Raw genomic sequence first — 15,475 nt, 5'->3', positions numbered from 1 at the left:
CACAACTAGAGAAAGCCCATACGCAGCAATGAAGACCCAACGCAGACAAAAAATTAATTAATTAATTAATAATAATAAAATAATGGCAGACTATATTTTTAACTTACCATTAAGAACTAAAACTGTTGTATAAAATGTAAAAATGTCTCAAAAGCATCAAAGAAATGATAGTATGGATACAAACACCAAGCCAAGAGTAAAGCACAGTGAACCCCAAGAGAAAGGAAGCAAATCCACTTGTAATCTGAGATCACTTGCTAGTCCTGGAAAATTAGATCCTACATTTTGATAGCCTCTGAGACAAAGTGGAGGAGGAGAGTTAAAATTGATTAATTTAATGTTGTTCTTGGACTGGTAACGATTTCTGCTGCCATAGAAAAACAAAACAAATCCTCTCTGAAGGACTCAAATATTCTAAAAAATAACTTTTCAAATAAAATGTCCAACACACAGCAAAAAATAACAAGGCACCCAGGAAAACTGGACTCCATTAGACAGAACCAGCAAGCACCACCAAGATAAACATACCCACAAAGACTACAAATACTATACCTACCAGAGTAAGGCAACAGAATACTTCAGCAGAATATATTCAAAGAAATCAAAATCAGGGAACAAGAAATAGGTCATATAGCACTTTAGGAAAAGAAACATAGAACTTCTAAAAATAAAACATACAATAACCAAAACTTAGCAAAATAATAATCGACTATTTTAACCACAGGAAGTGGTCAGGAATAAATTAATGAAGTAGATAACCAATCAGAAAAAACTCCAGAGAACAGCAAGGAAAGGAAAAAAAATGTAAAGTAAGGAAAAGAGGGTAAGTGACTTAGATGATAAAGAAAGTTGAGCATACATTTAATCAGAATCGAAGACAAAGGAGAGAGAGAATGATACATACTTGAAGAAAGCACGGCTCAGAAATGATGAAAGAGATAAACTCACAGATGGAAGAAGAAAAACAAATTGCACATGAAATGAATAAAAAGAAACCATTCTGAAACTGAAGGAAATCAAAGAGAAAAACAAATATCATATGCTAACACATATATATGGAATCTAAAAAAAGGAAAAAAAATGGTTTTGAAGAACCTAGGGGCAGTACAGGAATAAAGATGCAGACATAGAGAATGGACATGAGAACACAGTGAGGGGGAAGCATAAGCTGAGACGAAGTAAGAGAGTGGCATTGACATATATACACTACCAAATGTAAAATAGATAGCTAGTGGGAAGCAGCCACATAGCACAGGGTGATCAGCTCGTGCTTTGTGACCACCTACAGGGGTGGGATAGCAAGGGTGGGAGGGAGATGTAAGAGGGAGGGGATATAGGGATATTATGTATATGTATAGCTGATTCACTTTGTTATACAGCAGCAACTAACACAACAATGTAAAGCAATTATACTCCAATAAAGATGTTAAAATAAGTAAATAAATAATTTTTAAAAAAGAAACCAGAGGAAACCTGCAGATTACCTTCAAAAGACCAGGTCAGAATGACAGCTTCTCAACAACTAAATTGGAAGCCAGAACACAATATGCCAAGTATAGAAAGGAAGGGAGGGAGAGAGGGAATAGACAAATAATTCATTTTAAAAATGAGCAAAAGATATGAATAGACATTTCTCCAGAGAATATATACAAATGGCCGATAGGCACAATAAAAGATGCTCAGTATCATTAGTCATTGGGGAAATTCATATCAAAACAACGAGATAGTACTTCATAACCAATAGGATGGCTATATTAAAAAGAAAACAAGTCTTGGTGAGAAAGAAATTGAAACCCTCATATATAGCTGATAGGAATGTAAAATGGTACAGCTGCTTTGGAAAACAGTTTGGCACTCCTCAAAAAGTTTTTTCCAGCTCTGCTGAAATATAATTGACATAGAACATTGTTTAAGTTTAAGGTGTTCATATATTGATTCGATACATCAAAATGTTAAAGAGAGTTAGCATATGACCTAGCATATATATTCTCAGGTATATACCCAAGATAACCGAAAAAAACACGTCACACAAAAACTTGTACACAAATGTTTGTAACAGTTTTTATTTATAATAGCCAGTAAGCGGAAACAAGTATCTATCAACTGATAGGCAAGCAAAATAAATGGATAAACAAAAATGTGGTATATCCGTACAATGGAATATTATTTGGTCATAAAAAGGAATGAAGTACTGACACATGCTACAACATGGATAAACCTTGAAAACATTATGGTAAGTGAAAGAAGCCAGACAAAATAATGCCACACAATGTATGACGCATTTATATGAAATATCCAGCATAGGCAAATCCACAGACAGACAGCAGATTAGAAAGCTGGGGAGGGGCAAGGGGTAAGGGGGTAGGAGGAGTGATTACTACTGAGCCTAAGGTTTCTTTCTGGAGTAATGAAAATGTTTTGGCATTAGACAGCAGTGATGATTGCACAACCCTGTGAATATAGTAAAAACCACTCAGTCAACACTTAAACGTGTACTTTAAAGTGGTGAATTTTATAGTATGTGACTTATAATTCAATTTTTTTTAATGAAGGCAATTTCTACTTCTAACAATGATGGAATAATAGGGCAGAATTTACCCTCCCATCTTAAACAACTAGAAAACTGAACAAAATACATGAAATAAAATTTTCAGACAACAGATACTGAAAAATAGCACAGGAGAAAGAAAATAAAGAAAATGAGCTTAACAACTATCCCAATTTACTGCCGGAAGACAATTTTCTAGCTGAAGCAGAGCAAAGGCAAACAGAACATGACAGTCTCTCTGAAGTGTGGAAACAGATCAGATTTCAGGAAAGCCAAAAGGAGCTAGAGTCTATGGGCAGAGAACTGGCCAGGAAGGAGAGGCTGGGGAGATGTGCAGAAAGATGGCCTCAAGTCTCTGGCTAAGTGCCAATTTGTGCATGTGTAAGAGGAAACACAAGGAAAGAAACACTGAAACAATGCACAGAGCTCATAGTGGAAAGACCTAGTAGTAAACATGGCTAAACTACCGCTAGGCTAAAGGATGCTCTGAACCTGCACTAACAAAGATTTAAAACCAATCCTTGGGGACTTCCCTGGTGGTCCAGTGGTTAAGAATCCTCCTTCCAATGCAGGGGACGTGAGTTCGATCCCTTGTCAGGAAACTAAGATCCCACATGCCAGGGGGCAACTAAGCCCGCGTGCCACAACTAGAGAGCCCACGTGCTGCAACTACTGAGCCTATGCACCACAACTAGAGAGAAGCCCGCACACCGCAACAAAAGGTCCCTCATGCTGCAGCAAAGATCCCACATGCCGCAAAGATCCTGAAAGCCGCGACTAAGACCCAATGCAGCTAAATAAATAAATAAATATTTAAAACCAATCCTCAAAAAGATCAGACTAATTTCAAGTAACTTAACTGTGAACAAGAATAAAGTCCAACACCATTTCAAGGAAATTTTCTAAAATCCAGACCCCTGAACACAAAACACACCTTTCCAGTATAAAATCAAAAATTACCAAGCATGAAAAGAAGCATAAAAATAAAACCCATAACAAGAAGAAAGGTCAATTGACAAAAACTGACCCAGAAATAGCAAAGATTAAAATACTAAAACATCTATTATAGCTGGGGTCCCCAGTCCCAGGCCACGGACCGGAACCGGTCTGTGGCCTGTTAGGAACCGGGCCACACAGCAGGAGGTGAGCGGTGGGTGAGTGAGCGAAGCTTCATCTGTACTTACAGCCGCTCCCCATCGCTCACATTGCCACCTGAGCTCCGCCTCCTGTCAGATCAGTGGCAGCATCAGGTTCTCATAGGAGCGCAAACCCTGCTGTGAACTGCGCATGTGAGGGATCTAGGCTGTGCGCTCCTTATGAGAATCTAATGCCTGATGACCTGTAGTGGAGCTGACACAGTGATGCTAGCTCTGGGGAGTGGCTGCAAATACAGATTATCATTAACAGAGAGGTTTGACTACACAGAGACCGTAATAAATCAACTGCTTGCAGACTCATATCAAAACTCTACCAGTGAGTGGAAAGTGACAATTAAGCTGCATCTGGTGGCAGGCTTTACAGTGGCAAGTGAGTTGATGTACTTCAATTGTACAACTGCATGTGGTGGCAGGCTTTAAGTCAGAAACTGACACTTATTTCAGTCTGCGCATGGCCTGCCCATTATTTTATTTACCACTTCTGTCCGCACCTCTTTCCTGCACTGTGCACTTCTCTCAGTCACAGTGTGGGTAAGCCCACAAGCTAACCCTAGCCAAAATGAGGAAAAAACAAATGTCGCTGGAGAGCTTTTTTGAAAGGGGGGAAAAACCCAATGATGAGACAGCAGAAGACTCTAAGAAGAAGCCCTTTACTGGGCTTCCCTGGCGGTCCAGTGGTAAAGAATCCACCTTACAATGCAGGGGACACGGGTTCGATCCCTGGTCGGGGAACTGAGATCCCATATGCTGCAGGGCAACTAAGCCCGCACACTGCAAGTACTGAGCTTGCGCGCCTCAACTAGAGAGCCTATGTGCCGCAAACTACAGAGCCCACACGCCCTGGAGCCTGCGCGCCACAGCTAGAGAATAGAAAACCTGCACGCCACAACTAGAGAGAAACCTGTGCACTGCAACAAAGAGCCGGCGCGCTGCAATGAAAGATCCCGCGTACCTCAATGAAGATCCTGCGTGCCGCGACTAAGACCCGACGCAGCCAAAAATAAACTAACTAAATAAATAATAAATAAATAAATCTTTAAGAAAAAGCCCTTTACCATTTGTGAAGAGTTGAGCCTGCCTGCTGCTAAGGACATCTGTCATGAACTTTTAGGAGAGGCTGCAGTTCAAAACGTGGCACGTGTTCCTCTTTTGGCTAGTACCATAACTAGACGAATTGATGAAATAGCAAACGATACTGAGGCACAATTGTTAGAGAGGATTAATGAGTCACCATGGTATGCAATCCAGGTTGACGAGTCTGCTGGTGTTGACAACAAGGCAACAATGCTTGTTTTTGTGCGTTATGTCTTTCAGGAGGATGTGCATGAGGTTATGTTATGTGCACTTTTGTTGACAACCAACACAATAGCTGCAGAACTCTTCAAGTCTTTGAATGATTACATATCAGGAAAAGTGAATTGGTCATTTTGTGTTGATATATGCACAGACAGAGCGGCTGCCATGACTGGATGGCTTTCTGGTTTCACTACTTGGGTCAAAGAGGTTGCTTCTGAATGTGAGTCTACACACTGTGTCATCCATAGGGAAATGCTGGCTAGCCAAAAAATGTCACCTGAACTTAACGTTTTGCAGGATGTGATTAAAATTATCAGCCACATTAAAGTACATGCCCTTAACTCACGTCTGTTTGTGCAGCTCTGTGAGGAGATGGACACAGAGCACACACGTCTTCTCTTATACACAGAAGTGAGATGGCTTCTAAAGGTAGATCACTGGCCAGAGTTTTTGAGTTATGAGAGCCACTCCAGAGATTTCTTTTAGAAAAACAGTCACCCCTGGCAGCACATTTCAGTGCCACAGAATGGGGTCACAAAACTTGCTTACTTGTGTGACATATTCAACCTGCTCAACAAACTCAATCCGTCACTTCAGGAGAGAACCACCACTGTGTTCAAGTTGGCAGATAAAATGGCTGCATTCAAAGCCAAACTGGAATTATGGGGGCAATGAGTGAACACTAGGATTTTTGACATGTTTCAAATATTAGCAGAGATTTTGAAAGAGGCTGAGCCAGGGCCTTCTTCCCCCCAGCTGGTGCATGATCACCCATCTCAGCTTTCCAAAGAGTTTGAGCATTACTTCCCAGCCACAAAAGACCCCCGAATTGGGAAGGAGTGGATCTGCGACCCATTTGTGAATAAGTCCAGTGAATCGACTTTGTGCTAGAAGAAGATCAACTGCTTGAGATTGTAAATGACGGTGGCCTTAAAAGTATGCTTGAGACAACTTCAAATCTCCATACATTCTGGATTAAAGTCAAGGTGGGATATCCTGAGATTGCCACGAAAGCACTGAAAAGCCTGTTTCTGTTTCCAACATCCTATCTTTGTGAAGCAGGGTTTTCTGCAGTGACAGCAATCAAAACAAGACTACAGAGTAGACTAGACATAAGCCACACACTTCAGGTGTCACTGTCTCCCATCACCCCCAGATGGGACCAACTAGTTGCCGGCAAACAAGCTCAGGGCTCCCACGGATCCTGTATTATGGTGAGTTGTATAATCATTTCATTATATAGTACAATGTAACAATAGCAGAAATAAAGTGCACAATAAACATAATGCGCTTGAATCATGTGAAACCATCCCCCCACCCCCACCTCCCCGGTCCACGGAAAAACTGTCTTCCACGAAACCGGTCTCTGGTGCCAAAAAGGTTGGGGACTGCTGTATTACAGAAGTTATAGGTTTGGGTTCCTTACATTGGATCATAGCAAACTGTAAGGATAAAAGGTTTCTTCCTGTTCTCTATTAAGAGAAATAATTTTGAACTCTAAAAAGTTAGTAATACACTGATATAATAAGAGTGAAAATAATTCACTTTAATAGTAGTTTAGATTTTTATTTTTTAAACTGAATATCTTCTTTTAAAGCTCTTTAGTATTTTTCCCGTTTTCTCTCATATTCTCTTACTTCCTTAGAATTCATTCTCTTGAAATTTGCTCACTTATAAAGACAAAATGAAGTAAAAGTACAAAGGAATGACAAGTGAGGACCTACCTGAAGTCTTGCTAGTTGAGCAGTACGGGCTACTATTTTATTGTATGGCTCAACAATTTTTGCTTTCATCCTAAAGGAAAAACAGAAAGAGGAGTGACAAAATCATCTTCAAACTATCAATGGATAAAAATCTTTCCATTTCATTCATTTACAAAATGAACAACAGTACCTATCAACAGCTCCCTGTAAAGCCCCAATTCTTGTCTGCATCATCTGAAGGACACCTAGGAAAACATAACAGCTTACATTACTTTACAAATTTACGAGGGTTCAAATTGGGTAAAAAGTTAAAAGAAAAAAATAGAGAAATTTTCCATATTTTTCTGCCATCATCATAATCCAACCAGTATCTTTTACCTAGACTACTACAAAAACCTCTAACTAGTCTTCCCCGTCCTAACCTTGCTCCACTAAAGAAGTCTGACAAGGAATGGGGAGTGACGGCTTAATGGGTACAGGGTCTCCATTTGAGGTGATGAAAAAGTTCTGGAACTGGATAGTGATGGTTGCACAACACTGTAAATGTAATTAATAGCACTAAGTTATATAGTTTAAAATGGTTAAAGTGGTAAATTTCATGTTAATGTGTATTGTACTACAATTACAAAAAAAGAAGCGTGGGACTTCGCTGGTGGCGCAGTAGGTAAGAATCCACCTGCCAATGCAGGGGACACGGTTCAAGCCCTGGTCCAGGAAGATCCCACATGCTGCAGAGGAACTAAGCCCGTGTACCACAATTACTGAGCCTGCACTCTAAAGCCCGCGAGCTGCAACTACTGAGCCCGTGAGCCACAACTACTGAAGCCCACACGCCTAGAGCCCCTGCTCCGTAAGAAGAGACGCCACCGCAACGAGAAGCCCACGCACCGCAATGAAGAGTAGCCCCTGCTCGCCTCAACTAGAGAAAGCCCACGCCCAGCAATGAAAACTAAACACAGCCAAAAAATAAAGAAACTTATTTTTAAAATTATATTAAAAAAAAAAAAAAAGCCTGAGTGATCTTTGGAAGTGCAAATTATAACACTCATCTGCTAAATCCCTTCCCCAGTCTCCCCTTTGCTCCTATGTTAAAACTAAAGTCCACAGCTTGGTCTACAAGGCCCTGAACGATCTGGAAATGAGGTACTCTCCTCCTGGTATACTCTCTCTAACTCCCAATGCTAGATAAATAATAAATATGGACAGCAAGTATATTATTGCCTTTACTCTCTACTTACATAACATGATGAAGAACTGTTTATAAAATTGTAAAATTATTTTCAGGAAGACAGATCTGAAATTTTACTTTTTTATATGCCTAAAAATGGGCTTTCCAATATTACAGATTTAATTATTTTGAACTATATTCTTTAAAACTCAGTTTCTATATTCAACTGGCATAGCTGTAGTTTTGAAACACAGTATTCTAAATAAATTTAAGTATAGAATGTTGTCATATTAGATGAAGTAATTTCAGAATTAATTAATACTCCTATCTGCATACAAATGTTTTAATATGGCTCAGTCCAATAGAATCCTTTCTGGACCCAAGGATTTCTGCCGGTATTATGGTTCACTGACCTTAAACCTCCAAGAATGAACTGGCTTTCCTTGTTATCATCACTTCCTCACATCTTATTCTCTCCACAACCCACTCGCAACACCTTTCACACATATGCCACCAAAACAGATCTTGTCAACGTCACCAGAAATCTCCAAGGTGCCGAATGCTATTGTCAGTTCTGTCTTGATCTTGTTCTAACTCTCAGAAATGCATGACACGTTGAACCACTCCCTCCCTAAAACCTTTTTTTCTCTAGGCTTCCAAGTCATCACCCTCGTGGGCTCCCTCTGATGGCATGAGTTGCTCCCACTCCTTCTCTGTTGGATCTCTACATGCTGGAGTACTCCAAGATTTGATCCTCAGCCAACTTCTCTTCTCCACCTAGAATCTCTCTTAGGGATTTCATTCAATCCCAATGTTTTAAACACTATCTGTTCAATAAAATACTGATTTTATATACACACATACGTACATACATCTATATAGATTTTCTTTATACCTGCCTATCTATACACACACACACACACACACACAAATCTCTAGCCCTGAACTCTCTTATGACAAATTTAAGACACCCAACAAGATAACTTCTGCCCCACCATGATCCTCTCCAGTGTGACGCATCTCAGTTACTCATACCATCATCTATCCAATTTTTCAGACTTAAATCTTAGGAATCACTGTTGGTGACTTTTTTCGCTCAGACTTTTCATTTCCCATCAACAAATCCTATCAGCTCTACCCCCATTTTATCCCATTCACTTCTCTCTCTTTATATCCACCACTAATTCAAGGCACGATCAACGTCTACTACTCTAATAGCTTCTAAATTGGTACCCCAGATTCTACTCTTGCCTTCCTATAGAGCCACCAGAGAAAACTTTTTAGAGCATTAATCACGTAACATCTCTAATTAAAACCCTCCAATTGTTTACCATTGCATTTAGAATGAAAATCAAAATTCCTTCCCAAGAACCTCATCTACAATTCTTTCCCTCATTCACTAAACTCTAGTCATACTAGCCTTTTCTTTCTGCCCTTCAAACATGCCACGCTAATTCCATTTATTGGTCCCTCAGCTTACCACACTCTCCTCCCCAGATAGTCATGTGGTAGCTCTTTCTCATCATTCAGATCTCAGTTCAAATGTCATCTTCTCAAAGAAGCATCTCCTGCCCATCCTAGCTAGTAAGGAACTCCCATTCTTCTACCTCATCATCTATTTTATTTTCTTTTAGGACTTAAAAGTACCTGAAGTTCCCTACTTACACTTTTTTTTTTTTTTGGTCTAATTCCCTACCTAGAACATAAATATCATGAGAACAGTGACTCTATTGTTCACAGGTGCCTGGTATCTAACAAGTTCTCAATTACTATTCGACTGAGTGAGCAAATAAATGAAGAAATTAGGCTATCTCTTTTTAATAAAATAGGCTTAATTAAATATACCTCCAAACTCCATAAGGACAGGGACTCTGTATATTGTTACAGCTGCCTGGAATCTAACAAATTCTCAATTAAAATTTAAATGTATAAATAAACAAAAAAATGAAGAGAGAGTAAATTTTAATAAAATAGGCTAAATAAATATATCTCCAAATGAATTATATGGCCAAAATTTTACATATATAGGAGAAAAAGATGAAGTAGAAGTTGGGGTAATACATTTTCAAATACATAACACACATCTCAAAAAGTTTAATAAATGATTAGAAATACACATCACGCTAAAATGAATACTAACTGATTCATACTTTGACTTATGTTCAAATAATCTGGAGAATATTCTTAGATTATCATAGGAATTCAGAGAAGTCAGCCTTTGTACTGTACACAGTCACCCAATGGATAGTCATTCTAACTCAGTCTAACAGCATATTTTAAATGTTTTAAACACTGAAAAGCACTCTGGGGAAAATCAGCACACTATAGAACTAAACACACATAGGGAATTCTCTGGCTGCCCAGTGGTTAGGACTCGGCACTTTCACTGTGGTGGCCCAGGTTCAATCCCTGGTTGGGGAACTAAGATCCTGCAAGCCATGTGGTGTGGCCAATTTAAAAAAAAGAAAAAGAAAAAGAAAACCACAATGAGAAGTATTTCTGTTGTGATGATTCATCTACACCTATATATACTCAAAATCAATGTACTACCATGACATCCCTATGGGTTTCTATAAAGGAAAAAAACCTTTATTCGTTTACAAAAATTACCATTAAAAACAAGGTATTATTTACTTGCTTCCAGAAACATATAAAATTATGAGATTAAAGAAAATTAATTTTCCATAATAAGTCAGTACCTAGAGCCTCTTAATTTTCCCATGAACATAGTCTGATATCTATCCTAAATATTCAAATAACAAACTGTTATCTCCAAAATACTATGTTCTTCATCAGGATGCCTTAGAAACAATGCACATGCTGAAAATAACATCTTTGAGTGCACGTAAGAAATACTAGAGGAAGCATTAAAGAATATTGCATCACAGAAAGCAATATCCTTCTTCCTTAAGAATTTCATCAACATAGGGAAAAATCACTTAGCTTTCTTTTGATGTGCAATGATTAATAGTAATCACAACACAAGTGATAATGGAAAATACAATATTAACATTTCATATTTATGAGATGTAGTTTAATTTAATATAGAGAGAATGACAAATTCATAAAAGATGTAGTCAAACGAAAATAAGAGAGTTCATAATAAAAATCCAATGTATTATCATTCTACTATACTTTCATTTTTGAAAAGCATTTCAAAGAAATAGGAAAGAATTCAAGCCTATTTCCACTACTTCAGTGGAGTTGATTTTGTTTTTGTTTCTTTTTTTTTTTTGTCCACGCCACGCGGCTTGCTGGATCCTAGTTCCCCAACCAGGGATTGAATGTGCGCCCACAACAGTGAAAGTGCGGAGTCCTAACCACTGTAACCACTGGAATTCCCCTGCTTATTTGTTTTAATTAACTAATAGTTATAAAAGCACTAAATATGTGCCAGGAAAAGTTCAAAGCATTTTGTTAACTCACTTAATCCTCTAAATAACATATTAGTACATATTAATACTCCTCCTTTATAGATAAAACTGAGGCACAGAAAGGTTAAGTAAGTTGTCCAAAGTCACACTTCTAGTAGGTGGGAAAGCAAGGATTTAAACCCAGAGAGTTTAGCTCAGGGGTCAGCAAAGTTTTATTTAAGTTTTGTTGGAACACAGCCACACACATTCGTTTCCATATTACCTGGCTGCTTTCACCCTGTAACAGCAGAGTTTAGTAGTTGCAACAGAGACAGTATGGCCTGCAAAGTCTAAACTATTTTCTTTCTGACCCTTCACAGAAGAAGTTTCCAAGCCCTGGGCTAGCTCTGTACAATGTATAATAGTTAATGGAACTATACCTTCCAAAGATTCAATCCCAGTTGCTTGTGCCAATAAATCTTCATGTCTTGCAACAACCTGAAAATCAAGAATGAATAATCAGCACTCCAAGTATTAAGTATTTTAATTTGTAACCACAAAGTAGAATTGAAGGGCTCTCTCTTTATGGAAAGTGGGAAAAATTAAAAAAAATTTTTTTGTATCAGCAAAAAATTTTTGCTGATACAAAAAATACAGGGTATAAAGGTGTGTTTGAGCTGAATGACTGGTGGGAACACAAACACGCTATAGCTCAACACAGAGCCAAAGATGTCTTTTCATTAGCCCCATGGTTTCCTAGGGGGATGTGCAGGACGAGTTGTGCCCAAACTGAAAAACAAAAACCAGCTAATTCTTGCCATGCTAATTAATACACGCTTCCCTTTTAAAGAGTGTTTTCAAACATTGGTTCTTTTAGTTCTTGCATTTAATTCAGCATCATCAAGACCACATTCTAATTTGGAAAGATAAAGCAGAGTCAGCGCCTCCCTAAACATCTCTCTGCTTCCAGCTTCCTAATGTCACAGCAAATCCTCTTCCCTGCAGAAGACTGGTATTTTTAAGAAAATTAGGGCAGTGTGAATAGTCATATCAAAAAAAACCCATAAAAGTTAAGAGTTAAAGGCTACACACAAAAGAGTCCTAGAAACACCAAGAAATCAAGCAAATCTTTAGAACAATGCAGGAATCCTTATTATTTTGTACCCTTTATTAAAATGAATAAGAAGTTTCATGTCTAGTCTGTAAACTGAAGCTCCTAATCAGCAAAGATTCATTCAATGGAATGCCTAAATCCTCTACTTTGTCCTGTTTCACATGTCACTTGTCATTCTACCAAGTTCCTCTATCACATATCTAAAATAAGTGTTACTTTTGGACTCCTATGTCTCTTATCCAGAAGACATCTGAGTTCTCCCCAGTCCACTGATATGGTCATTAATGTGTCCATCCTAACAAGATGAATATTTTTCTAATTCTCTATTCTTTGTCCCTTGTGATACTCTGGAAAGGTTGAAAAGCCTAAAACTACAATTTCATAGACTCCCCTTTCCAACAGATTTAGAAGACAGAAGAAAGAGGAAAACTATCTTCCCATTACTGTTTCAGCTAGTAAGCAAAGTCCTGAGACCTGAGGATTTAGAGACAGTTGAGATAGCCCTATAGATCATTCCAGAGTTCAGTTACCAAGCACCCAGAAGCTGAACTTTAGCAGTGGCATGGCAGGTAACAGCAGGAGCTTCCAGGTCTCTGTGTTGCACCTGTGGTAGATCCTTCAACTCATTCCATTAGCTGTCTATCCAATCCTCTGTATGAAATATCTTCCTGCTTTAAATACCTAGAGCAGTTTCTGCTTCCTGTACTAAAGCCCTGACTAACACATACTTTGGTACACATTTTGTAATTTTAATCATCTCAATGATATTTTTTTTTTTTTTTTTGCGGTACGCGGGCCTCTCACTGTTGTGGCCTCTCCCGTTGCGGAGCACAGGCTCTGGACGCGCAGGCTCAGCGGCCATGGCTCACGGGCCCAGCCGCTCCGTGGCATGTGGGATCTTCCCAGACTGGGGCACGAACCCGTGTCCCCTGCATCGGCAGGCAGACTCTCAACCACTGCGCCACCAGGGAAGCCCCGATCTCAATGATATTTTAAATTATTTTTATTATATTTTATTTACTGGTTTGGTTAGCATTATCCCAATTTTGCTTCTGCAGAAAAACAACTGTAGCAGGTTTAGATCTCATACCAGGAATCAGAGACTTCCTCCACCCTACATCCAGAACCACTGTAAGCATAACTTGCCCCCTCTAGGAGATGTTAAATAGATTTTAAGTTTTTACTGATTCCTTCAGAGAAGGTACTATATGCAAAGAATAAGGAAAATGCCAACCACAAAAAGGCAGAAAGAATTTCAGGTGGCTCCTGCAAAAAGCTACCCCCTGAGAAACCTAGGCAGAATTAAGTGCCTGGGTTTTTCCCCTGCTCCCACAGACACTTTGTAGTATTCTATTTAAAAAAGGCATCACTTGCCTGTCATTATTTCTGTCTGTATCTGCCACTGGTCTGTGAATACTTGGAGAGCCAGGAAATGTTTTCATTTTTCTATCCGCACAGCCTAAAGCAAAGCCTGACAATTAAAACTGTCCTATAAATGTTTCTCAATAAGTATTGATCTCTAATTATATAACCAGAATTTTAAACTGACCTTAAAAGTCACCCCAGTCTGAACTAAGCTGCTCTTTTTTTTTTTTAAAGAACTGTCTATAGTATATACTTCTATCTTTTTTTTTAATAAATTTATTTTTTTATTTATTTTGCGGTACGCAGGCCTCTCACTGTTGTGGCCTATCCCGTTGCAGAACACAGGCTCCGGACGCACAGGCTCACGGGCCCAGCCGCTCCGCGGCATGTGGGATCTTCCGAGACTGGGGCACGAACCCGTGTCCCCTGCATTGGCAGGCGGACTCTCAACCACTGAATTTATTTATTTTTATTTATTTTTATTTTTGGCTGCACTGGATCTTAATTGCCACGCGCCGCCTTTCTCTAGTTCCGAAAAGCGGGGGCTACTCTTCGTTGCGGTGTGCAGGCTTCTCATTGTGGTGGCTTCTCTTGTTGCGGAGCACAGGCTCTAGGCACGCGGGCTTCAGTAGTTGTAGCACATGGGCTCAGTAGTTGTGGCTCGTGGCCTCTAGAGTGCAGGCTCAGTAGTTGTGGCACACAGGCTTTGTTGCTCCACAGCATGTGGGATCTTCCTGGACCAGGGTTCAAACCCGTGTCCCCTGCATTCGCAGTCAGACTCCTAACTACTGCGAAAGCAGAGAAGCCCCAAACTGCTCTTTTAATTGATAAAGTAAGACACGTAAAACTTAAGGGAACATGTCTCATTATACCAGATCTAGGTTTCCTGGAAAATAGTTCATTTATTCATGCAATTTGTTCATTCATTTAAATATTTAAGTGCCTACTCAGAAAGAAAGGCAACACTAGAAAGTACACCATAAAACCACCCTATAAAAATCACAGAATTGTAGAAGAGGAAGGAACCTTCAAGATTTTCTACTACAATCTCCTCTTCCCCCTTATTCACTCCAACCCATTCCATAGGTTTTTTTCCTTTTTTTAAAAAAAAAAAGCAAGACTCAAAGGCATTACATGATATGAAAGTTAACAGCACAACTGAGATTTGGACCTATCTCCTAACTCCCCTCATTGTGTTCTATCCACCACAAATTTATCAACTTTCTGTAATTTCATCAAATATTACATTTTGTGCTCATAAAGTGTGAACTGTTGGTGGGAACATCCCAGTTTTTCTTATTCACACTGTTCTGCTTCCAAAATTCTATTTTCTATTATCTTTATCAAAGACATCCTATTTTTTGCCTACCTATACTCTCTCCATATCAGTTAAGATGATGAAAACAAAGTATGAATAAAAGGTTTTGGAGAGATGGGTATATCCATTTTTCAAATAACAAAAAGTAGTTTACAGAAAACTTTTCAAAGATATACTTGGAAAAATATACATTTTTTCATGTAAATATGCATTTAGATTAAATAATAAAAGGATTATAAAAATGATATATTATCACTCTGCGTTGAATAAATTGTATGATCCAGAAAATTGGAATTACCTGTAAGTGCAGTTCTTTATCCAACTGACTGATTCCTTGGGCAAGTTTTGCTAGCTGTTCAGCAATTACAGCTTGATGAATAGATCGAGAAGTATAAGTTTTTACATCAAAGTCTTCATTTAAAAAATCACTATAACACTCTGGGAAAAAAAATA

The 15,475-nt window shown here is 38.8% G+C and overlaps 1 protein-coding gene across 2 annotated transcripts in view; it reads right to left on the bottom strand.

Moving 5' to 3' along the window:
• The window catches only part of COG5 (component of oligomeric golgi complex 5), a 283,839-nt gene that overhangs the window by 262,995 nt on the left and 5,369 nt on the right, over positions 1-15,475 (bottom strand). For both annotated transcript variants that reach the window (XM_060020256.2, XM_060020255.1), the window contains exons 2-5: positions 15,321-15,460; positions 11,666-11,723; positions 6,895-6,949; positions 6,726-6,795 (exon numbers count right to left, since the gene is read on the bottom strand). In XM_060020256.2, the coding sequence (XP_059876239.1) occupies positions 6,726-6,795; positions 6,895-6,949; positions 11,666-11,723; positions 15,321-15,460 (323 nt within the window). The remainder of the gene's footprint in view (positions 1-6,725; positions 6,796-6,894; positions 6,950-11,665; positions 11,724-15,320; positions 15,461-15,475) is intronic.

The sequence above is a fragment of the Delphinus delphis genome, chromosome 9 (genome assembly GCF_949987515.2).
Source record: "Delphinus delphis chromosome 9, mDelDel1.2, whole genome shotgun sequence".
NCBI classification, from domain to species: Eukaryota; Metazoa; Chordata; class Mammalia; order Artiodactyla; family Delphinidae; genus Delphinus; species Delphinus delphis.
Note: the sequence above shows the minus strand (reverse complement) of the source record. Positions and strands in the feature narration are given on the sequence as shown.